Genomic DNA, 25,917 nt, shown 5'->3' with positions numbered 1-25,917 from the left:
AGAGCAGCCCTAGGGCTCGCTCAGGGCAGGAGCATCCTCCTGCTTGAGGCGTTTGTCAGTGGGAGCTGCCCACTGACAAGAGCCTTGATTTTTCTGATGGTGGAGCAAATCTGCACAGCAGTGCTACAATGATTGAGAAGGTTGCTGCTGTAGCTATTGGAGTTTATGGCGTTTGTTATTCCAGCTATTACCTCACTAACCTGGCACGTAAGTAGAGGTTTTCCCTGGGTGTACCCGAACGTGGCTTTTGTATGTCTTCCTGCTCTTTCTTAGTGCCTGAGCTATTTTGAAACAGAAAGAGCACTAGGGTGCCACTGGTTTGGTAAAGCTCCTGTCAAGGAGTTCAGCTACAAGGGGATTTCTGTAGCCACAGGGCAGCATTTGCAAGGGAACCTGCAGGGGTTCTGTTCCATCCACGGGAGAGTCTGAGGCAGTAGAGTCTGTCATCTCCTCAGTTTGCTGTCACAAGCAAGACAGCTTTGAAAACGTAAACTGGAGACCTTCTTGGAAGGCCTTCTAACAACTCTGCAGTATTTCCCAGAATTCAGGGAAAGCTTCTTTCTTTCTACATTTTGTCATGAAAGGATTTGACTGTCTAACTTGACCCTTGACTGAGTGTTAAAATAGTGATTCCCTTTGCAAGGAAGTGCAAACTCCAAAGCAGTGAGTGTCTGCTCCTGGACCCTGGAGCTGCTGCTGTGCTGTGTCACAATAGAGCTGCCACATCATAGTGGAATTTTGGGGCAGCTTTTCTGGGCAACTGTTTCCAGCAAGTTAATGAGAAATTGTGCATGCAACTGATTGAAAAAAAAAACCAAACGTACTGTAAGGAGAGGATTTTAAAAAGATGTGTTATGTGTTTGGTAGAACAGGAGCATTGAGTGTTAGAGAACAATTTGCATTTTCTTGGTCATGTTTGTATCCATTTAATGGCTAAACAGGCCAAAGGGTAGGCACGCCCAAGACAATTATCTGGATCTCTTTGCTGGTTGTGTGAATGAAATGTGTCTCGTGGAGGGATGTGGTGAAACGGAAAATACTCTCTGTTTGTGGTGCTTGTTCTGTGGGATTCAGCAGCCCAGGCAATTTTCTCACAGCGTCTGGTTCATTTTCCCTTGCCCACTACAGGTCACCTGAAGCATGTAATCAGCAGTGCTGGTCCTAAGGTGAGTGAGAAAGGAACATTTCAGGTTTGTGCTGTTTAGCAATTGTAGAGTAAGCTGTGTGCTTAGCCAGAACCAGTAGGCTGTAGAGGGCCAGGCATGCAGGCTGAAAGAAAATCCATTTTCATGCCTTCAACAACAAATACAACGGCATAGCTGGATATTTCCTAATTTCCAACTCAGAGCCTTGAAGACCTACAAACTCAGTTTTGCAGAGAGAACATTGCTTGATGACACCAGACAGGGATGAATACTTAAGAGAGAACAACTTCCTGCAGAGTTGAATAAGCCCATTTTAACTGAAGTCACAGCAACTTAGATTTCTATCCCTATAAAACTTCATGATACTTCCTTAGAAGATGTGGTTGTAGAATTAGAAGGACAATTTAATGCTGTATTTGCAGTAGAACAGGCAACTTTGTGGCCGGGACGCTGTGTGGGCCAAAAGGACCCAGGGGTGCCGGCCAAGAGCAGCTGAAGGTGGGCCAGGACCTGGCCAGGTGGCCAAGAAGGCCAAGGGCATCCTGGCCCGTGTCAGCAGCAGTGGGGCAGCAGGAGCAGGGCAGTGACCGTCCCCCTGGGCTGGGCAGCGCTGTGGCCATAGCTGGGAGTGCTGTGTCCACTTTCTGCCCGATCGGTCTGCGTCTCACAGAACAGGATGGGACTCGGACTGGCTGCAGACTTAGGATTTATTATGTCTGTATCATACAAGCAAAAAGCAAGAGACACAGAGAAACGAACATCCATGCAAATCTAGATCAAAGACAAGATGGCAGTTTATGCAAGGCCTTTTTCTACATATTCTTTGAACCAATAGCATAAAAGAAAAGTGCAGAGTCATTATACTCTAACCAGTAAGAAAAGGACCCATGTGGGTTTAACATTAACAGAAGGACTTCTATGAACCTCAAACAATATACAATAATTCATTATATAAGATTGAAACTTCTTCTATTTTTGCAAAGCATATATCTAGGACTTTTGACATCTCAAACTATCACTAAGTTCTTGTTCTTTCTTGTTCCTTATGATAAATATAAATGTATTCACTTGGTTCTTCTTTTCCTAGCTTCCCAGGAGAAGGTTTTGAACTTTCCCAGCCTTTTTCAGCTTTGTGTCTACTTTCTGGGGCCTTTTTGCACTTTCTAAAGTTTTTTACCTTTTATATATTCCTACAATTTCCCCACTCTTTTTAAATAAACTATTTCTGACTCGTCACTTATTTATTACTTTGTGTTATATAGCTTCACTACTGCATATATTTATTCATTTAGGAAAAAATGTATAAACTTTTTATATGAAGGTACTTTGTTTTAAGCTCCATAATTTTAAGTTAAAGCATTATTAATGTTGGGTAAAGTAAGGTTTAGTATCTGTATTAGGTTCTGATAAATTTTGGCATTTTTAAGGTCTCAATTTCAAGGTTTAATTTGTGAGTGACTTTAATTAGTTTTGGTGAGGTTTTGTGCATTGTTTGTAATTTTTCTTTTGTATTTTTCTTTTGGACAATAAAAACTTTTTTGATGAGTTTGTAATTTGTTGTGAATAATGAAGTGAATAAGGAATTAATATTAATATTATAATAACAAGATTTTACTTAACTTGTAAAGTTGTTTTGATTAAGGAGTTAAGCTCTACTTACTGAATCAATTGTTTAACTATGTTTCTTTATTTTTAATTGTAGATGTTAAGTTTTTGTATGTTTTTGTGAATGGATTTAGAATGATTAGACAAATTTATGTAACACATTCTTTTGAATTCTTTACAACTCTGTTTATGTGTTAGAAAAGGAAATTAATGGTTGTTTGATTTTGGAGTTTGTTGGACACTGCTGACGTCAGTTCGCATGTTACTGAGTGCACTGGATGTGGTATTAGTTTGTTTGTTTAGTTAATATTTAATCTTATCTATTTGTCTTAATGTTGTTTCTGAAGCAATTGTAGGTAAAAAAAAGCTTGTTGAAATATTTTGTGGTTTTTTTTTAACAGACTGAAATTACTATTGTAATCTTTTGGGTATATATTAATAGATCTTTTTTCTTGTCTTTTTTGAAACTGTTTTAGTACTGGGTGTTATTACAGTGAGTGTGCTAATGTTACATGGTTTGTCTTTAGGGTATGATGGAATGTTTTGCTATGTTTTAGTTCTACAAATGAACTAATAACATTTTGGTAATTTCTGTGGATATTGGTTAATTTTAGATTTTTATCTACAGTGTATGAGTAATTGCACTAAAAACGTAAATTTTTATATTCATAGTAAGAGTGAATAACATTATATTTTGGAGAATTATATTTTTGCTAATTGTTTCTTGAAAATGTGACACAGAAATTTATTGTTCAGGAACTAAGGATCTTTAATTCTTGGGGTTCTGAACTTGTTTTGAGGAGTTGTTTGTTCTAGAGACTTTAATCCCTTGTGGGATTGTTTCTATTAGTAATTTCACTTGGTTTGTTATTAAGTCACTTTTTTGTTAAAGGATCGTGTTATATAGGTATTGGCTAATTTTTTAGTGGTACACTAACTAACCAGATTGAAAAAGGCTTTTTTGGATTTGAATGAGACATACATTTGGTATCTGATCTTGTAGCTTTGGTTAATGTGACTTAGACATTTGGTTTTGGTTTTGTATAGGAAAATTTGCGTTATAAAAAGTAAGCAAAGTTAGAAAACATAAAGTGAACTGATTTTCTTTCATATTATTTTTGTTGAGTTACTCTTTGTTAAAAGAATTTTCTATATATTTTAACTTTTAAACTGCATTTTTTGGAGAGTTTAGAATGTTAATTTTTTAGAATCTAATGATAATAATAAATCCTTCTTTTTTATGTTTTTGTTAAAAGAGCTCAACGGAACAAGCTCTTTACACATTTATCATTATCATTAAATTGAAGTTTGCAGATTCTACAGGTGACATAGGAACATTAGGCGTGACTTGTAGTCTCTGTTTAGCTTACGTTTGTGTGTTTGCTCTTTGACTTTTGGGTTTGTTAGTGTGTTTTGGTGTGTTGTATGGTTTGACATTCTTTATTGGAATTCACTTTGCTTTTCCAGTACTTGTAGAAATACAAGTATACTCTTTGCTTTAAGTTATTAATTGGAAAGGAAAATTGTTTCAAGGCTTTTTATTAAAACAGGAGGATTTTTTTTTTAGTTTTGTTTGTGTCTTATTTGTAAAATGCTTAAAAGTTGGTGGATCTGGTTCTGCAAAAGAACTGTTTAAAAAATTTTTAACACATAAAGCTTTACTTAATTTTATCTGTGGTATTACTTCTGCTCCCCTCTTCTGTTGATCTAAATGTGTTTTAATGTGTGATGTGTCTTTTTAACAGTTGTTTGATTTGTGGGGGAGTGGGGAATACTAAAGGTGTGATGAACATTTTAATTTATTAGGAATGTTGCTACTTTTTGAGATAATTATGTGGAGCTATTGTTTTTTTTCATTTCCTGGGGTACACGTAATGAAGTAAATGTTTGTAAAAAATGTTGATAGGTACGATTACTTGTTCTCTTGTGTGGATAGAGGTAAAATCTGTACTTGATAGTGAATCTACTGAAACCTGAATATTTTTAAATATCTCAAAAGAAGGGTATTTAGTGATGTTTGTTATAATTGTAGATTTTATAAACTTTGTGGATTAAGAGTTGTTGTAGAAACAGGGGTTTGCACAAGCTGACAATCAGGGTAACTGTAATGATAGCTTTAGCTTGGGATTTAGAGATACGAAACAAGTGTACAAGTGCTTGTGTATTTTGATGAAAAAAGGTATGACTCAATTTTGTGTACTCAAAAATGTTTGGTAATGTGTTTGAGATAACTATGGTCCATTTATTTGTTCTTGTATTTCTTTTTGCTAAACATCTTGGTAAAGATGAATGAGCTTTAATATGAGAAATAAAATATAGGTTAGTTCTGTGTTGTAAAATTTTATGAAGACATGAAAGCTAGCAATATAAATTATTATTACTAATATTTTTTAAAACTATTTTTTTACTTACATTAGTAACATAGGTAGAATCTGTAATTAAATTGAAAGGCTTTGAAAATAGCTGAAAAGCTTTAACAACAGCAGCTAGTTTAACTACTTGAGGAGAACTTTCTACTATTGGAATATTCGATTTCTAATTTTTTGTTGTTTGATTTAACTATACAGTTACTGATTTATGTGTTTTTCTTGACTTATTAGTGAAGAGCGTTGTATTACTTAAAGGCCCTTCACTTAGCAAGGGCTTTTTTTGAAACTCAATTTTGTTTGTAATAATTTGTGACTTGGATAATGAATGGAACAAACACCTGAAAAACTTAACAATGCATTTTCTAAATCATCTGAATTTTGTAATGTCTAATCTAAATAATCTGTATTTAAAGGTAAATATAGAACTGTAAAGTCTTTGCCTGTTAAGGTTAATAGTCTTGCTTTGACCTTAATTACAATTTGTGTTATTATCTCTAGGGTTGTAGAAACTGTTTTTGGAGACTTGTAGGGAAGAAAAACTTATTCTGCTATTAATAATGGATTTTTCTCAGATGGATCTCATTGGAAAATGAGGCTATAAAGTTGTAGCTTCTGTCTCAAAGCAGTCAGGAAGAAAGGTTTCTTTGGAGCATAATGATGGGCTTGTCTTCTTTGGAAAGTTTTTGTGACTTGTTATGCTGAGTTGAGCTTCAGGTGTTAAAATCTTGGGAGATTTAATGTCAAAGTTTTCTCTCAGTAGATCAAAAAGCGGAGCAAGTTCATCGTTGGTAATTTTCAAAATAGGTTTCATCTTGTTAATTTCTCTTAAAAGTTGCTGTAAATCTTGCAAAGTGTTGATGTTGACTTGAAGTTGTATCTTTTGGGGTGAAATTGTTTGTTTTGTTATCTTCTATCTTAGATATTTTTAGGGTGGGATTTCTTGTATCTTAGATGTAGAAATTCTAGTTCAGTCTTTTGGATCTCAGTAACAGCGCTGTCACAAGTTTGTTTTATCTTTGTCTGTGTTGGTGCTGCAATGAGTAGATCATCTATGTAGTGTAGAATCGTGGACTGTGGATGCTTCTGTCAAGCTGTACACGGTACTTGTGTGACAAAATATTGTTAAATTGTTAGAGAATTCTTCATCCCTTGTGGTAAAGATTTCTAGTGATATCTTTGCATTGGCTTTCTTTGCTTGATGACTGGAACTGAGAAGGCAAATCTTGGGGCATCTTCAGGATGAAGTGGTATGTTGAAGAAACAGTCTTTTATATCGATGATGACGAGAGGCCAGTTTCTAGGAATTATTGATAGAGAGGGACGTACAGCAGCTGTCTTCCTTTCAAGACTTGTAATAGTAATCATGGATTCACTTTCTAAACAAACAGTAGTTCTTCTGATCCTTGTGAGTGTTCTCATAGGTGATATTAGGTGTTAGTTATGGGCTAAAACAGGAGAGAAATTACTGAGACATCTGCACCGTATCTGGTATGCCTGTAACATAATTGTTCTACCACGATGAGTTAGGCCACAAGTCAGTTCTGGTTGGTTTAGAACATACTTCTAAGTATGTTCTACTTAGAAGACATGTAGCATTAGAGTAGAAAACACATCTGGATCAACTTGGTACACCGTTTGATTGGTTAACAAAGCATTTTGTTGAGATACATTTTGTTTGATTATGTCTATAGGTAAAGCAATTGTAAAAGCAAGAGGTTTCTAAGGTTGAATTACTGTTGGGGCTTTAAGGGGAAGAGCTAAAACTATTAGCTCTTCATTGCAGTTTACTGAAATGATAACTGGAAAAATTAATAGTCTAAGACTTGTATTGTTGTCTTTCTCTATAATAATTAAAAATTCTTGTCTTTGTTGTGATTTGTTAATCAGACCTGTAGGTATACATTCATAACAGAAATTTTTCAAAAACCATATTAATTTTGAGTTTGCTAACTCCAGTTTTGTCCTTGGAGGTAATAGGAAGGAACGTCTTGTGGTACTGGTGGTAAAGGTAGATATTGTGTTTGGCTTTGAGGTCCCCTAGTGAAGGCTAAGGGGGAAAATTCCCTGGATTCTGGGTTGCTATTACTTGTTTCACCACGCGATGGGTCGCGCTTTGCTTGGAGTTTAACGGTAGGGGATTACTATCTATATCAAATTTAGAATGACAATTTTTTGCATAATATTTCCCTTTTTGATATTGAGGACAAACAGAAGGTACTTCAGATTTTCTTATTGGATCAGGGTAATTCTTTATCACATGACTAGGCTTCTCACATCTGAAGCAGGACTTTTTAGTAAAGGTTCATTGAACAGCAGCAAGAGTTTTTTCAAAAAGTTTTGTCTGTTCTTCAATTGGTTTTTAAAATTTGTTTCTTAGTGAATCATGAGATTGTACTGTAGCAAGATACTGTAGAGTGCTAATTTTACTGTAAGCTGAAAGCATTTGAATAACAGTTGGAGGCTGTTTGGGTAATGTAGAAATAATTTTTTTGCAATCATCATTCGCATTTACAAATGCTAGGTTTTGGAGAATATAAGAATGAGCTGCTTTATCAGGGCATTGTCTTTCCATAGCTTGTATTAACTTATCTAAAAATGTACCATATGATTCATTTGTTCTTTGTGTCATGGTCAAATATGCTTTAAGAGGAGTACTTGTTGATTTGACTGAAATTAAAGTTTTTCTTGCAGCTTGTTTAATATCTCTCAACAATGACCTAGGAACAAAGTTTGTGTTTCTGGTTTATCATATGGCAGTTTGCTAGACAACTTAGCTTCTGAAAATTTTTCATATGTACTACTAACATATTTTTCCCATAAAACCTTAATAGGTATCTTCTGCTGGAGTTCTCATAACATAAATTGTGAATTAGTTAAAATCAGACTTGCCACAACGCGACAATAAGTTGGCATGAGTTCATAAGAGTAAAAAAACACATAATTAAAATAAAGAGAGTTAATTCTGCTTTCCTTCAAACTTTGATTTCACTCTTCGATGTTATAATGTGAGAGTGATTAATACATAGGCCTACTATTATCCCTCCCATAAGAGACTGGCATGGCTAAAATTTCTTCATTTAAAAACTTAAAATCTCTTTTTTTTCCAAAAGATATTGCCCTATCTTTTTCTAATCAGACGTTGCTACATCATGTTCTGAACTAGGCAGATTATTGTTGCAGCAACTGAGCTCTGAGAGAAATCTATCTTGGTTTCTAGACACAGTTCTGGGCTTTCTGCTCAAAGAAGTCTCAGCTTGGTTCCTTAGTAGTTTGTTACTATTGCAACTCTTGGTCTCAGCTTTATAAATTTTCAAATTTTTGTTAATGATTTAGATCCTGATTTTATGATCCTGATTGTGCTTATTATTTTAAAATTTCCCAACATTTCTCAAAAGTATGTCTACATTCTAAAGACTTCTTACACTTTAGAAAGGTTTTTACCCTTTTATATTCGTAAACACTTGTGGGCCCCTCTGAAGCAGAAAGTCCTTGAGGGGCTGGAGCATGTGCAGAGAAGGACACGGGAGCTGGGGAAGGGTGTGGAGCGCAAGGCCAAGGAGGAGGTTCTCAGGGTGTTTCAGCCTGGACAATGGGAGGCTGTTGAGAGATCTTCAGGCACACTTCCATAGATCCGTACATGACACTGCTCACCACAAGTGCCAATTCCCTGCCAAACATACCCTCACTGCATCCCAGTGCTTTCGACGCTGGTGTCGGAGAGACTCCCTGCCTATTGTTTGTTGCATTTTTGTTTTGCTGGTTTAGTAGAGGAAAAGCCCTGTTGATTTTCTCATTTTCCAACAAGCACAGATGCTTCTTCACAATGTTTCCTGCTCTTTTCCAGCACTGGATGAGATTCTGATCCAGTTGTAGGTTTCCATGTCTGCAGCAGCAATAGCAAAGGCATAGATGTCTCTTTCTTACTTTTCCATTTCCGAGCTCTCACAAGCTAAAAGCTCTGTCTTGCAGATATGTCGTCCTGATTCTTGAGTTTTCTAAAGCCTTCTGAGTTTACATTCTATTGGGAAACTTTCCCACACAGTTTCTGTAAATAACGTGTTGTTTTGCATTCCTCCATGGGGGTGGAGAAACTTGATGTACTAGTGCTTTGTGCAATATCTTTGGAGAGGTGGCCCATTCACTCTCCAATCCACTGTCACCTTTGGAGAAGTATAAAAGTTAGAGTCAGAAAATAAACTTTCTCTTTTGCCTTGCAAAGTAGCAGTTAGCTCGCGTTGTGCTTTCTTGTGTCCTATAGCGACACAGATACAACATTGCTTGCTGATGGCAACCAGGGAAGAATATCAGCTTCATATCCATATACAGTTCTGTTGAATTGGCCCGTTTTCATTTGATCTGTGTTGCTTAGAATCCTTTTACTCTGAATTTTTATGCTTTCTCCTTGGATGATATGGTGGTAGATGTGAGAAGGAAGGAGGTAACGGCTTGTCCCTCATGTTTCTCTCTTGCCCCAGAGCACAAAACCAGCGTCACTGTCTGCCCCAGCCACCTCTGCTCCTAGAGAAGAATACAAAGAGGACCAAATTGAGCAGTATGACCGTGAGGCTCCATCAGGGGTCACAGCAGAGCCTGAATCTTCTGAGCCAGTAAGTGCCACTTGTGGGTGGTGCTGTCGTTAGTGCAAGGCAGAGCTGCAAGTTTCGCTTTTGCGTTTCAGAGCTTTCAAAATTCAAAAAGTCAGTTACAAAGAGATCATTGCTACCTGATAGAAGGGAGGCTGGAATATTTATTTCAGAGCAATTTGCAGTACAGGTGGATTAACAAATTTTAATACCATGAGAGCGCATTGGAATCCCATTGCAATTGGAGTTTCCCAATTTTCCTTGGAAGAAATGGTGGTAGATGTGAGAATATAGGAAGTTATAAATGATAGGCAACAGCCTGTCCCTCATGCTTCTCTCTTGCCACAGATGACAGAGGAAACAACAGTGTCTGCCCTGGCTCCCTCTCCTCCTGGTGAAGCCGAAGAGGAAAAAATTGAGAAGTATGACCGCGAGGCTCCATCAGTGGTCACACCTGAGCCTGAATCTTCTGAGCCAGTAAGTGCCTGTTGTGGGTGGTGCTGTGTTTAGTGCAAGGCAGAGCTGAAGTTTCTGACCAGTCAGGTCTTGCTGTTGCTGGCCGAGGATGCTGAGTGCTGGAGTCCTGCCAGGACCCAGCGATTTCCTGCAGGCAGTGACCTCCAGCTAGAAATTGGCCTTGGACCTGTCATGTTTCGGCACCAAAGCCTGTTGCCTCAGGATGAGGGTCTGGCTGCTCAACTCAGTGAAGCTCTGTCTCTTGGGCTTCTGCAGGCCCATGGCCAAGGGAGCACAAGGTAGTGCTGGAGGTCTCAGGGCTTGGTTTGTTTGCTTTCCCTTTGGGGAAATACGTGTTTGGCTGGTGAAATGGGTCTGCAGTTTCTTGAGTATTTATTCAGTTCTACAAAGTGTGCGGCTCAGCTGTCTTGTGACTTTTGATAAGCTGCAAGTAGACGAGTGTATTGTCCATGAATCTGTGGGGGACAAGACCTGGCCAAAGAAACTAAGTTTATAATTGTGAAGCCCTCTTGTGAGGCAAAAAGCAAGGTTCTGTGGATGCATTTTTTGGTGTAGTCTGCAGCTTTGAAAAGTGCATTGCAGCCTGGAGGCGGGGCCGGGGGGAGGTGAAGCTGCAAGTCCATGACTGCAGTCTTGTGTTGCTCAGAAGAGGAAGGACATTTTGAAATGGTGGATGCTGTATTTTTAGTCCAATGGGCAACTTTGTGGCCGGGACGCTGTGTGGGCCAAAAGGACCCAGGGGTGCCGGTCAAAAGCAGCTGAAAGTGGGCCAGGACCTGACCAGGTGGCCAAGAAGGCCAAGGGCATCCTGGCCTGTGTCAGCAGCAATGGGGCAGCAGGAGCAGGGCAGTGACTGTCCCCCTGGGCTGGGCAGCACTGCAACCATAGCTGGAATTTCTGTGCTGCGTGTCACCCTCAAATCCACGGGTGATCAGTCCCCAGTGCACCCCATCCAGCTGGGCAATGGGGCGAGTCGGGCAGAGGGAGGGAACTTCTCCTTGGATCCTGGGGGGCTTTGAGAAGCTCCCTCGTGAGTTCAAAGACAAGCTGGTCCAACAAGCAAGAGAAAGAGGCGCTCCTCCTCAGGATTAGTTCCGAAATTTAATGAGGGCCTGGAGAGATCCCAGGCCACATCCAAACCCGAAGGACATCCAGAGCAAGAGAGGGTGTCCCTGCCCAGAGGAGCCAGATATAGGGGGATGGGGAAACCCGAGCAGCCAACAGAGGAAGGACTTGGGAGTGGCTCTCTGGGGGCAAGGCCTCAGAGTGACCACTGAGGAGGGGGTGGGGGAGGAGCCCCAAGCCAGGGTCCAGTTACCTGGTGACCCTGGGAGAAGGCTCTGGACAAAGGGGAAGGGTCACGAGGTGATGGACACATCACCTGGGAGGAGACAGGGGGATGAGTCAGGGATTTTGGGGTTTGATGGACATACAGGTGCTGATGGGAAAGCTGGGATGAAGCAAACGGATACAAAGAGGGGATATGGAGGGACAAACCATTATGAGGGGATATACAGGGCGAGCACAACTCCACACTGATGTGTCTACATGTGGGCCCCTCTGAAGCAGGAAGTCCTTGAGGCGCTGGGCGTGTGCAGAGAAGGACACGGGAGCTGGGGAAGGGTGTGGAGCCCAAGGCCAAGGAGGAGGTGCTCAGGGTGTTTCAGCCTGGACAATGGGAGGCCCGTGAGGGACCTTCAGGCACACTTCCATAGATCCATATGTGACAGTGCTCATCACCATGGCTGTTCCCCTGCCAAACATGCCCTCACTGCCTCCAAGTGCTGTAGCCACCTGAGGAGGGGACACTTTTGACTTGGTTTGACTTGGTTTGACTTGGTTTGTTAGGAGGTAAAGCCCTGTTGATTTTCTCATTTTCCAACAAGCACAGATGCTTCTTCACAACGTTTCCTGCCCTTTCCTTGCACTGGTTGGGATTCTGATCCAGTTTGAGTTTTCCATGTCTGCCGCAGCAACAGCAAAGGCCTTGCTGGCTATTTCCTACTTTTGCATTTCAGGGCTTTAAAGAGCCAAAAGCTCCTTTGTGCCAAGGCACAGTTGCTTGCTGATGGCAGCCAGGAAGGACTGTCAAATACATAGAGTGCATCAAATAGAGTTCTGTTGAGTTAGCCCATTTTAATCCGGTCAGAGTGACTTAGAATCACATTGCTAACAAAGTGGATAATTTTTCCTTTTAAGAGGTGGTTGTGGATCCGAGGAGAAACGAGATTATAAATGATAGGTAACGGCTTGTCCTTCATGCTTCTCTCTTGCCACAGATGACAGAGACACCAGCAGTGTCTGCCCTGGCTCCCTCTCCTCCTGGTGAACAAGCCAAAGAGGAGCAAATTGAGGAGTATGACCTTGAGGCTCAATCAGGGGTCACACCAGAGCCTGAATCTCCTGAGGCAGTAAGTGCCCATTGTGGGTGGGGCTGTCTTTAGTGCAAGGCAGAGCTGCAAGTTTCACTGTTGCATTTCAGAGCTTTCAAGAATTACAAGGTCACTTACACAAATAGATCATTGCTACCTGATAGTAGGCAGGGTGGAATATTTAATTCAGAGCAATTTGCATTATGGGTGGATTGGCCAATTTCAATACCATGAGAGTGCCTTAGAATCCCATTGTAATCCAAGTCTCTCAATTTTCCTTGGAAGATATGGTGGTAGATGGGAGAAGATAGAAGGTTATAAATGAGAGGTAACAGCCTGTCCCTCATGCTTCTCTCTTGCCACAGATGACAGAGGCAACAACAGTGTCTGCCTTGGCTCCCTCTGCTCCTTGTGAAGAAGCCAAAGAGGAGCAAACTGAGGAGTATGACCTCGAGGCTCCATCAGTGGTCACGCCTGAGCCTGAATCTCCTGAGCCAGTAAGTGCCAGTTGTGGGTGGTGCTGTCTTTAGTGCAAGGCAGAGCAGCAAGTTTCACTGTTGCATTTCTTAGCTTTCAAGAATTACAAGGTCACTTACACAAATCGATCATTGTCACCTGATAGTCGACAGGTTGGGATATTTAAATCAGAGCAAGTTGCATTACAGTTGTAGTAGCCAATTTTAAGACATGAGAGCACTTTAGAATCCCATTGTAATCAAAGTTTCTCAATTTTCCTTGCAAGATATGGTGGTAGATGTGAGAAGAAATGCAGTTTTAAATGATAGGCAACAGCCTGTCCCTCATGCTTCTCTCTTGCCACAGATGATAGAGACAACAGCAGTGTCTGCCCTGGCTCCGTCTCCTCTTGGTGAAGAAGCCAAACGAGAGCAAGTTGAGCAGTATGACCTCGAGGCTCCATCAGTGGTCACAGCACAGCCTGAATCTTTGGAGCCAGTAAGTGCCCGTTGTGGGTGGTGCTGTCTTTAGTGCAAGACAGAGCTGCAAGTTTCTGATGAGCCAGCCCTTGCTGTTGCTGGCTGAGGATGCTGAGATCTTGCCACATGGGCCGTTTCATCGGCAAATATCTCCTCACGTTATCCTAGTGCTTTTGCCACTGGCATCTGTGGCTCTTCTGTCTTGTTTTTGTTCCTTTATTAGGAGGGGAATTCCTGTTCAATTTCTTGGTTTTTAGCAATGCAGATGGATTTTCCTCCATCTTTCCTACCCTTTTTCTGCGCTTGTAAAGATTCTGCTTGCATTTTCTTTTGTAAGGGGGCCTTTCTGGAGGATGCAGTATTTTTGCATGAGAACACATTGTTTGGGGCAGGGAGCTGTTGTGGTGCCAGGCCAGTCAACAGGGCCTTGCTCTTCACTTTCATATTAACAGTCCCTGTGTCTTTTTGCAACCCAGGAAATCAGGAGGTGTGGTGTTTGGGAATTGAGCAGGAAATCAGTGCTCTTGCATTCCAGCTGGTCCTCAAAGATCAGAGAAGCTGGGAGGGCCTAGCCTTTATTCCTGATTGCAGCCCCTTTAGCAGTGTCACTGTGGTCGAGTCCAAGAGAAGCACTTGGCCAAGCACAGATGCTGCAAGAGTGCAGTTCCTAGTGCAATGCTCTGGATCTTCTTGTATTCCATAAGGACCTAAATGCTCCAGATTCCCTGAGAGTGTGGTTTATTGAAGGAACAGGAGAGCAATCTCGGGATTGCTGCTGACTGGGGCAATGGCTACCAAGTGTTGATGTATGTAGGAACAAAAATGATAGTAAAGAGAGATTATAACAGTGAGATCTGTCTGTCTGTTTCTCTATCTATCTATCTATCTATCTATCTATCTATCTATCTATCTATGTAACATTTGCATAATTGAATCTTCTTGGCTTTGGTCCAAAGCAGTTGGAGGTGCAAAGTTCTCATAAAGCATCCCTTTCAGGAGAGGATTAAAGACATGTTCCGATGACCGATTCTGAGCAGGCAGAGCTGTTTCCTCCTCCAGATGTGGTGGTTTTTTCCCCTCAGACATGGTTTCCTCCTCCAGCCTCTTCTTCCTGAAGCCCCCTGTTAACGCTTTAATGTTCAGCCTGTCCCAGAGAGGTGGAAGAATTCCATGCTTTAGTTGGTGAAGAGAACATGAACTCCAGAAGTGTCTCTCACAAGGGCTGAGCTCACAGAGGAAGCCACCTGCAGAGCCAGGATGGAGCTGTGGGACAGGGTGGGGTGTCAGTCACTACTGAAAGACAAACAGAGCAAGGCAGAAGCAGAGGGAGGCCCTCAGTAGACCCTTGAGAAATGCCACACCTTCCCTGTCAGCTGCCTCAGAGGCTGCTTGAGCTTCAGCCCCAGATGGCCCCTGATTGCAGTGCCAGGGTCACTTTGGCATCTGTGCCTCCTCATGGGCAGAGAATGACCCAGGAGAGCTGCAGCACAGTGCTTTGGGAACGTGTGAGCCCATCAGTCCTTGAGTCTTGGTCCTCAAATGTTGTATGGAAAGTTGAAACCCATCTTCTCTTGCTTTCTGTGCAGGTCCTTCCAGAGAAAGAGCAGGAGCAGCCTGCTTTGTCAGAGATGCCATGGCAGACTCGGGGAGAGCTGTTCCCAGCCCGAGAGCAGGAAGAGCAGCTCAGGCAGCAGGTGGAAGAGCCACAGGAGAATGCCCAGGTAAGCCTGACTTGCCAGGTTTCAGAGGGAAGGGCAGGAAAAGGGGCATAAAATGGAGCTCTTGGGACTGAGGAGGTCAGGAGTCCCAGAGGCACTGAAAGCACAGAGCCTTGGAATCTGCCAAAGTCAGCACTGGGACAGGAGGGTTGCACTGGAAGCAGAGGTGGGTAGGGAAGCAGAAAGAAGTGGCTGAATAAATGGGATTTTGAAGCTGCGAGAGGAAAAAGCTGAGCCTGATGGCAGCTCCCAGTCACTTGCTCTGCATTTGTGTGTACAGAACATCAAGGCAGAGTCACAAGCAGAGCTGCCCGGGGCTCAGAGTGCCATCATGGAAGTGAAGAAGGGGAACAAGGAAGACATGAGAAGAATTCAAGAGGAGATGAATCTCCGTCAGCAGAGGGGCGATCAACAAGACCAGGTGAGTGAAAGAGTGGCAGCCACTCCACTCATGAAAGATCCTCTTTCTTGTATTTTACAGAACTTGAAGGAACAGCTGGACACGGAGTTTCAGAAAATTGACACTAAGATGAAGGCAAAGGAGAAGAGGCAGGAAGAAGAAATGAAAATCATCAGAGAAAAACTTAATCGTCTCCCTCAGGCTCTACAAGAGCAAGTGAGTGAAAGAGGGATAGCCACTGCAGTCACCAAACGGGTGGTTTCTGCCCTTCTTGCCTTTCCAGTGCAGGGCTTCAGGGAGTGAGGTGATGCCTCTGAGTGCCATCCTGCTGTAGTGTGTGCCCCAGACACTCTGAAGGACATTTCCTGGTGTGCTGAATCTCAACTGCTGCCCTGGACAGTGGGACTTGTCCTTTGGCCTTTTGGCCAGCAGTCATCCAAATTGATTCCTGCTGGCCTGTTCCTGCTCTCCTTGTTTCTTGAGGTGTTTTTACAGGGGAACATGGTGACCCAGACGGAGGATTGAAACAAGCTGTCTGTACCCCTTGTAAATCTGTTCTTTCCCTTTCCTCACAGTCAATGACTCTTGACTGACAGGGATAAGCCGTAGTCTCTGACTGCTTTCTTCTGTTTGACTTGAGGTGCAAATGTTGACATCTCACCGGGCAGCCTGCAAAGACTTCCAGCAAATGAGTGGCAATGAAGAGCCCCAGGCCTGGCATGAGGTACAGGAACCATCCCCACCAAAGTTACTACAAGTTGAGCATGACCTGAAGATGGTGCAGGAAAAGTGGACACATTTGAACAAGGAGCTGCAAATGTGTCTGAAGCCCTTGGAGTGGGAAAGGAATCCTTGAGAGGAAGCAGAATGGTCATTGTGGCAGTGATCCTTCAGAAAATCCATGAAAATGGAACATGAATCTGGCCATGAACTTGAGTAGAACTAACCTTTGGTTTTGACCCATCCAGTTTGAGAAGTGGACATCAGAAAAAAACCATTTAAGAGCCCTGCATGTGGCTGACAGAACCTTACCAAGGGCTTGCATTTGCAATGGAATTTCAGGCTAATCTCTGCCTGGCACCTTTCTGACAAACTCATTTCTTGTTCCAGATCCACAAGGGCTTTGTCAAACCTGCTGCAGCAGCAGCATTATCTAAAGGAGCCTTTGCTCCCCAACCTGGGAAGTGGAGCCGGGGCAGTTTGCCCATCTCCAGCGCTGCTCAGCACCAGGAGATCAAGGATGACTCCCTGGAGCAACTGAGTACGTCTGCTGTATTTCTTCTCTGAGGGACAGTGTATTGTGTGCATGTTTCAGCATAGCTGTACCAAATGTTTTTCCTGAGATTGGTGTCCCAGGGACATTTAGAGACATTTCCCCACGGGAACTGCTGTAGAAAATCAGTCTGTGTGCTGGTCACCTGTGCTGCAGAGCTGTCGGCCTGCTTGCTGTTGTTACGCAGGCGACCACAAAGAGTTCAAAGCTTCAGGCTCTGGGGCTGCCTTTTGCATCTTCTGGAAGCTGGGGTCTTTGCTTTAAAGTGAGCATCTTGCATTTTGTTTCCCTCAGGGAAAATAGTGAACATGGAAAACCCCATGGGGAAATATTCTGAACTGGAATATATTGGCAGCGGGTGAGTCCAACCACAGTTACTTCTCCATAGCCATGGGCCAGGTGTTCTTCTGGTGGAATATCTATGCAGTGTGAAGTCAGGCCAGCTGCAAACAGACATCTATTGCCATATTCAGACACTGGGGATAGATTGTCCCATCTCTCAGTGCTGCTCAGAATTTGTGAGTGTGCCCTGAAGGTATTGTCAGAGACATCTTCATGCTGCCAAGGTCTCTTGCCTGCAGCAAGGAACAGGACCTGGAAAGATCTCCTTGTCTCTCAAGTGTGGGACTGCTCTGTGTTAATTTCCTTAGCATTTTTCTATCTCTCCAAATCATATAGCCACACTAATAAAAGGGGAAAAAACTTGCTTGCCTGAAAGTGCAACCTACTCCCTGATAGCTGTCAGATAACAGTTCTCAGGAACATTTCTTTCCAAGAGTTTGCTGAAGGAAATTCTCCATGGTCAGGATGAAAACTATGAAAACTGCGCAATTTAGAACATGAGACCTGAGATGAAAGAAGGAGCTCTCTTTAGGAGCTGAGGCAGTAGATGGCAGCACTTCAGGGACAGGCCCAGTGCCCATGCACTTGAGAGGAAAATGCATCATCTGCCTTCTGGCAGAGCCCGCCTGCATCCTGCAGGTCTTAGGCATTTGCAGCAGAGATCTCCTGTGTGGGCTGGCTTTCACTGCAAGAGCTAAATGGCTTCTCATTTTTTTGCTGCTTTTTTGTTTCTAGGACTTTTGGATTTGTGGTTAGAGCAATCAACAAAGCCACAGGAGTAGAGGTAAATGTCAACAGCCCCCGCAATCTCTGCTGCACTCAAGGGCTTTCCCCTCTGGTGTGAGCAGCTGTGGCCAGAGCTTTGGGTAGAGCTGTGCTGAAGAGGCAAAAGAAACACAGACTGGTACCAGCCTGCAAAATACATTGGGGACAGTCTTTGTCCTTCTCAGCTGCCAGAAGGAAGGCACGCAGGGCAGCAGTTCATTTCAGAGAAGGATGTGCTCACTCGCTCTCAATTGCTAAAACAAAGGTGGTGCCTTAGAGCATCTCACTGCTCTTTGGGGCGACAGCTTCAGAGTCCTGAATTCTCACTTCTGGTTGCCAGAAAATGCATCTGAGAGTTACTGGTAGTTCCTCAGACACCTGCAGTGCTGCACTTGGGAACTGCACATAGGGAGAGATCTGCAAGGCGTCCCTAGAAACCCTAAGCCCTGCCCCTAGCCCAGGATGTAGCCACAGAGTATTAAGGCATGGATTACTTCTGAATCCCATACAAAGCAGCAGGGAGTGGGCTCAGAGGTTTGTGGGTGAGACACCACTGTTACCAAGTGGACACATCAAAACCTCAGTGGCCATGTGTCCTGTAACTGGCCCCCAAGGGAGTGGAGCAATGGGCTGTTGCAATGTCAGTTCCTAATTGCTGCAATGCCTAATCAGAATGCAGTTTGGCACAGCTTGGCTGTGTCATTGCAAAATCATTTGCTCCATGTGCCTTGTGGTCTCGTGCCACCAACTTCTCAAGTTACTGATTTTCAATGTCATTTTAGGTGGCCATAAAGAAAATAAATCTCCAAGGACCGAGGAAGAAGGAACTAAAAGTCTATGAACTCATGACTGTGAAGATAAATAAGAATCCCAACGTGGTCAACTATTTAGGCAGGTGAGTTGTTGTAAATATTTGTTTACATATTGCAAACATGCAAGATTGTTCACTGGCACAAAACAGAGCTGTAATTATTGGTTAATTATTACTGCTCTGCTCATCTCCAGTGGATGGGAAGAGAATGCATCTTGTCTGCAGGAGTATTCCCTGGCACACATAGTTTGAAAATTATTCAAAAACCTGCATCACTCATATCTAATTAAATTAATAGACTGTAAGTTCACAGCCACCACATTATTTTGGGACTTGACTTTTTTCAACAGTCCTCTTACGTCTGGGTAAACTAACATGGATTTTCCTTGGATTGTGTCCCCTCTTTTCCATTGCTTTGCATGCCAGGAAGACTAGGTGGTTATTTCCAGAAACACGCAGTGTGACAAGTTTTTTATCTGTTCCTAAACTGCAGTTTTTACTTGCTGGCTATTTAAGACATCTCCTTTTCCAAAGCTGTGCCTTTCTTCTTGAGACAGGTTTCAAACAATGCACAGCCTAGAGGGAATGTCTGTTCCTTTTCTTCTGTCCTTGTCACACAGGGACTTGGAAATAAGAACCAAGAAAATAAACTAACCATGCATGTTTACCTCCATGCTCTTGTTTCCTTCTTTCAGCTACCTTGTGGATAATCAATTCTGGCTGGTTATGGAGTTCATGGATGGAGGCACTCTGAGCGATGTCATCAGCAAGACCTACCTGTCTGAAGACGAGATAGCAGCCATCAGTCGGGAGGTCAGCAAGCCCACCTGTGCTTCCGAGGGCTTGGGCAGGATTGTCTGGGAAACAGAGGCTCAGAACAGGAGAGGTTTCATGTATAAACTTTGTTTTCCTAGTGCTGGTATGCTATGGGCAAGTAAAAGTATCTCAAGGGAACTGCCTGCCAGTGCTCCTGCACTCACTGTATTCAGTTCTTGTACTCTTATCTCCTGCTGTTGTATTCTCACTCTGCCTCCTGTATTTGTATTTGCTCTTCTCCACCTTGCCTCCCTAAACTTGTATCTTGAGCCTGTCTGCGCTGCATTCCTTGCCTGTAAAAGCAAAGGTGCTGGTGGCTGGATTTGAAATGATCAGCTGAGAAAAAACAGAGACTCATTTCTCACAGTCCTCAACTGAAAAGGACAGTAGTGCAGCCAAAATGCTCTTTGCTTCAGGAAGGTGACTGATGTGATACTTCAAGTCTGTGCTGAGGCCAGCAACAAAACTCTCGTCATGCAGCCTCCCACCCAAAAGTGACCCGCTTCACACCAAAGAGAGGGACTTTTTTCTTTCTTGGCCAAACCCCTCCTTTGCCCTCTGCATGGAGAAAGCACATCCACTGCAGCAGCAGTCATCCTGGCTGGTTTGCAGGGGACAGTCTACAACAGCAGGTGCTGTTGCTCTTTCAAAAGCTGACATGCCTTTCCTTAGAAAAGTCCTGCTCTGCAAGTGTTGGAGCAGCAACTCTTCCTCTCAATGGCACTGTGTTCTGCCATTACTCGCCATTCCCATGCAGAGGGGATCTTTTAGAGACTCTGTTTCCTTTCTTGTGTGATGAAATCACTAATTTTTGCCCTCCTGCTTCTGTTTCCTCTCTCAGTGCCTGCAAGGATTGGATTTTCTTCACTGGAACCACGTGATCTACCGAGATGTGAAGAGTGACAACATCCTTCTCAGAACCGACGGCTCTGTCAAGCTGGGTCAGTATATTCCTGGTCAGGTGCAGCGTTCAGGGATGTGGGGTGAGGGGCTGCTTTGAGTGGCTGCCAACTCCCCAGAAATGGTGCTGGTGGCAGTGCAGGGCCCCACCGCTGTGAGCTGAAGGCACGGTTGCAACGTGCACAGAGGTATAAGGAACCAGGAGAAGTCAAGAGTGGCGTTGGTGTGTTTGTGTCTCTTCCAGAGGGAGGGAGCTACAATCTAAAGCTTCAGGGGAATAAAGGCCACTGCTGTGAACAGCGTTAAAAAACTGTGATTTTTTTGGAAGTGGCCAATTCCATACTTCCTTGGCTAAAGCCCCAAGGAAACTGAGTGTGGACAGTTCTTCAGGAGATTCAACAACACATAGACTGAGAGTGGGGAATTCTTTTGCTTGATTTCCTAACTTGACCTGGCTTTCATGGTATGTTTATTTGTCCACAGCTGACTTTGGCCTCTTTGCTCAGCTCACCCCTGAGCAGCGTAGACGGAGCTCAGTGGCCGGCACTTCTGGCTGGATGGCACCTGAAGTGCTGACAGGTCAACCATATGGCCCCAAAGTGGACATATGGTCTTTTGGAATCGTGGGCATCGAAATGGTGGAAGGAGAAGTTCCTCACAGGAATGAAACTCCTGTTTCGGTAAGGTGCAAATACTCCCTGATCCCACTTATCTTTCTCACCTGTCCCATGTCCTGTGTGCCATTGGACAAATCCCATTGCCATCTGCTGGCACCACTTCCACCAAGGTCCCCTTCTAAACATGTCCCTGCAGCACATCAGCATCTGCTGTAAATTCAGTTGCATCAGAAGGGAAGTAGCAGTTCAGAAACCTGGCATTTTGGCCTGCAACCTGCCTGACATTTCTCATTTGCTTTTTGAACTCCGTTGGTGCTCTGTCTCTGAAGGGCAAGAATTTTTCAGTGGAGAGGTTAGACATGTGATAAATATCCTAAGAAATTGACGTTACACCTTCCCAGTTTCAATTTTATCGGAAAAGAAAAGAAAATGAAAAAGAAAAAGAAAAAAAGACACAACCACCAAAGCAATGCCCAAGTAGTTTTGTGTAGGAGTGACAGTGGGTAGGACGGTCGGGATGGATGGAGACGAGAGATCTTTGAAGCCAGGTCTTGGAACTTTCGGTTTATTGCAAAGGGTGTGGATGCAGGGCCCTGCTTGGAGCTGCCAGCCACAACTCGGAGCAGGCCCGAAAGGGGAGCCCAAAAGAGAGACCCGAAAGAGTGAGGAAGTTCCTGTTACAAGACAATAAATCTTCTTCTGTGCAGAATGTTCAAATTTTCACTAACCAATCTAGTCCAAGATACAAATACTAGAGTATTTAGCTACAGCCTATAAGAATCATTACATTACCATACTGTGTTACATTTTAAACCCTAAAAACTACTCTTTGGACCCCTTCTGCCAAGCTAGTAGGGTCTGCTCTGACCCTTGGACCTGTCTGCCAGCAGAGGGTGTTGTTTAATCAAAAGGGGATTACCTTCAGCTGGCCATACCATTGTTTTCCAGTTGTTCAGTAACTAAGGCTAGTAACTATCTCAAAGCTTACTTTTCATTTCAATCTTGCTTACAGTTTCCATATTCTCAAAATCTTTTGCCAGGCATACATATTTGTAAAGGTTTTCCGGTTTCATCTTCCCCAACAGTTTTGCTTTCTTTTTCTTTTTTTAACCACAGCACATTGATTTTCCTCCACACTGTAGCATCTTTTCCAAGTCCTGTGGGTCTTCAAAACTTTCAGGCTTTCAAATAATCTGTACATTGCTCAGTCATGTGTGTGGGTGGCCTGGATAAGTTACACTAAACCCTTGGCTGTTTCTGGGTCTTTTAAAAAGTTGATGAGCTTGCAGCCTGGTGCCTGGGGCTGGGATTCAACGTGGGCGGTTGATGCTGGTGCTGTGTTCCTTTCCCATAGGAGCAGGGCCATCCCTGGCTTGCACAGTGCTAAGGGCAGTGAGGACTCCAGCTCCCCACCATGTCCAGTGGCTGAGCTCAGTTGCAGAGAGACAGGATAAAGCCCCCTTTGTGACCTCTGGGGGTGTGGGAAAAGGAAAGAAAGCTGCCATAATTATTTATACTCCAGGGGAGTGTGCTTGCTGTTTTGGGCTTAGAAATTTTCCTCTGGGTTGAAGAGGATAATAACGAAGTCTTTTTGGTCACCATCTAGTTCAGTGCCACCAGCACAGAGCTGTTACTATTGTGATGAGCATTTTTCTGGAGACCAGGCTGCAGCCTGGTGTCACGGAGAGCCTGTCAAAACCTCCCACTTCTTACAGACATTTTTTGCGATGGGGACGCCATTAATGCATTGACTTGAGTATACAAATGAGCAGAGGGTGACCATCGGGATGGTGCTTCTTCTTCTGATTTGAACTTGGAAAGGTTTCCTTTTGCCACATAAAGAGGCTGAAACTTGCAGCTGAGAGACAGAGCTGCAGGTGGCTCCTGTGTGCCTAAGCCGGCATTTTCATCCCAATACATTTGTGCAGGTGTCTTAAAGGGTCTGTGTTGAATATGAGATTCCAAATGTTTGTTTCCTCACCCTGAGGAATACCTGGTGGATCTCCATTCTTGCCTCCCATGCACCTCTGTTTTCTGGAAGAGGACAAGAAGCTCAATGAGTTTTGGTTTATGACCACTGTGCTTAAGGGACCAACAAGCACTGCAGAGATGCCTTTCATGTACTAATCCTTGGAAATAATAGCGTTAGTGTAGCAGAGTCCATCTTCTGAAAAGCCTGTCAAGGTGGTGTGAATCCTCCAAGAAGGAAAGAAGCTTTGTTGATGTAGCTCCCACTAACTGGGTCAGTCAATGAAATTGACTGCCAAGGCAAGATCAGCGGGATGTTGGAAAAGCCGTGGTTTTTTGTTGGTAAAGGAAAGTCATCTTTCCTTTACCATCTCCATCTTACCAGAAACTGCTCTGCAGAGTGGAGCTTAAACAGTGGGTTCTGGGAGAGCAGTTACAGATGGGAAAGAAGCAGGTGGAGCCTCGTGTTTCCTTTTCCTGCAGGCTGAACTCCCAATAGCCAGAGGAGAGAGACCACAGCTGCGGAAGCCCAACCGATTCTCGCCTCACCTGTGTGACTTTCTGAGCTGCTGCCTGCAGACAGACGAAGAGCAGCGCTGGTCTGCCAAGAGGCTCCTGCAGGTAAAATGCCAAGGGGCTGAGGTGAAACAGTGTCTGAGGGATGGGCTCCTCCTCCACCGAGGTCCGAGGCATCAGATGAGCCCCCTTCCTCCTCACCTCCACTCTTGGTGATGTTCAAATGAAAACAGTGAGGAATCCTAGACTGGGCTGGGCTGGCAGGGCTCTGGAAAGTCCTCTGGTCCAAGTAACCTGCAATGAGCAGGGACATCTTTAAAGAGATCAGGCTGCTCAGAGTCCTGTCCCACCTGACCTGGAATGATTCCAGGGATGGGGGCACCTACAAGCTCTTGGGACAACCTGTGCCAGGGTGGCACCATGCCCCGAGAAAAGAAGGTCTTCCTTAGACCTACTCTGATTAGATCCCCATGTCTTTAAAATTATTTGCCCACACTCTCTTGTAACTGGCCCTGTTAAAAAAGGTGTCCCCCACTTTCTTCAAAACCACTCTGAAATCTTGGAAAGCAGCAATAAAGTCTCCCTGGGGCCTGTTCTTCACAAAAGTGAATAACTCCACCTCTCTCCGCATTTCCTGAGAGGACAGGTGCTCTGTTTTCTGGCTGTTTCTGTTGCCCTGATTTGGTGGGATGTTCAGTTTTATCTAATGGCAAAAGAACTGAAGTACAGCAATGCAGGGTAGAGAGACATGAAATAGTGGTGGAGGAACCCAAGGCTGCCAGTCCTGGCAGAGCAGTCTGGAGAGATTTGGCTGTGGGCAGGAGGGGCTGTGAGGGACTCACTGTGAGCCTCTGAGGGGCCGTGGTTTGTGCCCCCCACCCCACCCTTAGAGGTTTCTGGCACACAAACAGGGACAGCTGAGAGGGACTTGTCCCAGCCCCATCTGCTGCCTGGCACGCTCAGGCAGAGGGGAACTGGCCCAGGCTGACTGCCAGGTTGTGTGGCAGAGAGGGAACTGCAGGACCCATCGCCGCTGGACTGGCCCTGCTGGGGAGGAAGGTGCCATCCCACACAGGAGGGGCAGGGCATGGAAAGGCAGACACTGCTTTGTGTGCCTGTGGAAATTAGCACGGTGCTTGTCATTCCAAGACAGGGACCTAGGGGAGTCATTGGAATTTCCTGAAAGGAAGAAACCCCAGGGACAGAAAGCACCATTTCTAGAGCACTAGCAGGGCAAAAATCCTGGCAAGATGGAGAAACCAGAATAAATGGAAGAGTGGGATTCTGGGCCAGGTTTGCCTGTGATGGCAAGGTCCTGCACATGACAATTAAGGAGCAGATGGTCCCATTGTTTTACTTTCTGGGTCTTTCTAGGAACTAGAGGCATCCTGATGGAGTATGTGAGGCACTGAGCTTGGAAGGTCATGGTTCACTGGTCTTTGTTGTTTTTTTTTTCCTTTGGACAGCATCCATTTGTAACATCAGCCAAACCAGTGTCCATCCTGGCACCACTCATCACTGTCCTGAAGTGGATGGAGAAGAGAAGAATGTAACAATCAAGTCAAGATGTCATCGCCAAAACCAATTTCGAGGATTATAGGATTGTAGACGAGGATTTTCATTAAATAAAGTTTCTGAAACATCAACTCACTTGGAAGACTGCCCTCCTTCTGACCCCTACAGAAAACTCAACATTTCCTTTTGAATTACCAGTTGTTTTTTATGGGTGTTAAGTCACACTTATGGCTTCTTTTGTATGGTTTTTAAGTGGGGGAAGGATCTTGTCCATTCATCCTCTCCAGACCACACTGTCTTTGGAATATGGCCCACTAGGCAGCTTTTGGCCAGCTGTAGTATTTCTAGTTGAGGCAGAAAGGGCAATGGCATTTGCAGGAAAAAACAAAGGGAAATGGGGCAGCCAAAACATCCTGTGCAGATGCAGGCCTTCAGCTGTGACTCGAGAGCATTTGGGTGCCTGCCACTTGGATTTGTATCGCGAAGGGCAATATCTTTGGCCGGAGGAGAGCCTTGCTCAGCAGAGAAAGCAGAAAGATCAGAGAGGTGCTCTGAAAGGTCTCCTGCGGTGCAGAGCTGTCAGCGAGTGTGAGGTGAGAGCGGGCCCCGCCTTGCCCGGCGTGGAGCCGCAGCAGAGCCCTGGCAGAGCCCGGAGCAGCCTGAGCCTGGGCAGGGGCAGGCTGCAAGGAGGCCCTTGTAGCTGCAGGAGGCACAGCCTGGCCCTGCGTGCCTCTTGCTGGCAGCGGGCGCATCCTCCGCTCTCAGAGGCCAAGCGCAGCCGGCTGCTCCC

General features: G+C 44.1%; 1 protein-coding gene across 1 annotated transcript; it reads left to right on the top strand.

The window, feature by feature from the left end:
- LOC140681780 (uncharacterized) lies at positions 1-25,258 on the top strand. Its single transcript, XM_072922241.1, has 19 exons — positions 1-207; positions 1,129-1,166; positions 9,595-9,726; positions 10,051-10,179; positions 12,459-12,590; positions 12,917-13,048; positions 13,374-13,505; positions 15,073-15,207; positions 15,485-15,820; positions 16,245-16,328; positions 16,715-16,865; positions 17,172-17,235; positions 17,955-18,003; positions 18,767-18,879; positions 19,491-19,608; positions 20,453-20,552; positions 20,995-21,191; positions 23,580-23,717; positions 25,079-25,258. The coding sequence occupies exons 1-19, from the start codon at positions 129-131 to the stop codon at positions 25,163-25,165; spliced, it is 2,346 nt and encodes a 781-aa protein (XP_072778342.1). The 5' UTR covers positions 1-128; the 3' UTR covers positions 25,166-25,258.
- The last annotated feature ends 659 nt before the right edge of the window (positions 25,259-25,917 follow it).

This window comes from Taeniopygia guttata, chromosome Z (assembly GCF_048771995.1).
Source record: "Taeniopygia guttata chromosome Z, bTaeGut7.mat, whole genome shotgun sequence".
Classification (NCBI taxonomy): Eukaryota; Metazoa; Chordata; class Aves; order Passeriformes; family Estrildidae; genus Taeniopygia; species Taeniopygia guttata.
The sequence above is the reverse complement of the archived record's forward strand: the minus strand, read 5'-3'. Positions and strand labels throughout refer to the sequence as shown.

What these genes read in the sequence shown, in the direction of transcription:
- LOC140681780 (XM_072922241.1), top strand. Translation starts at nt 129, where the DNA reads ATGATTGAGAAGGTTGCTGCTGTAGCTATTGGAGTTTATGGCGTTTGT. An exon ending in CTGGAATATATTGGCAGCGG is followed by an intron (nt 17,236 to 17,954) that starts GTGAGTCCAACC and finishes TTTTGTTTCTAG; the next exon opens with GACTTTTGGATTTGTGGTTA. An exon ending in CGACGGCTCTGTCAAGCTGG is followed by an intron (nt 20,553 to 20,994) that starts GTCAGTATATTC and finishes ATTTGTCCACAG; the next exon opens with CTGACTTTGGCCTCTTTGCT.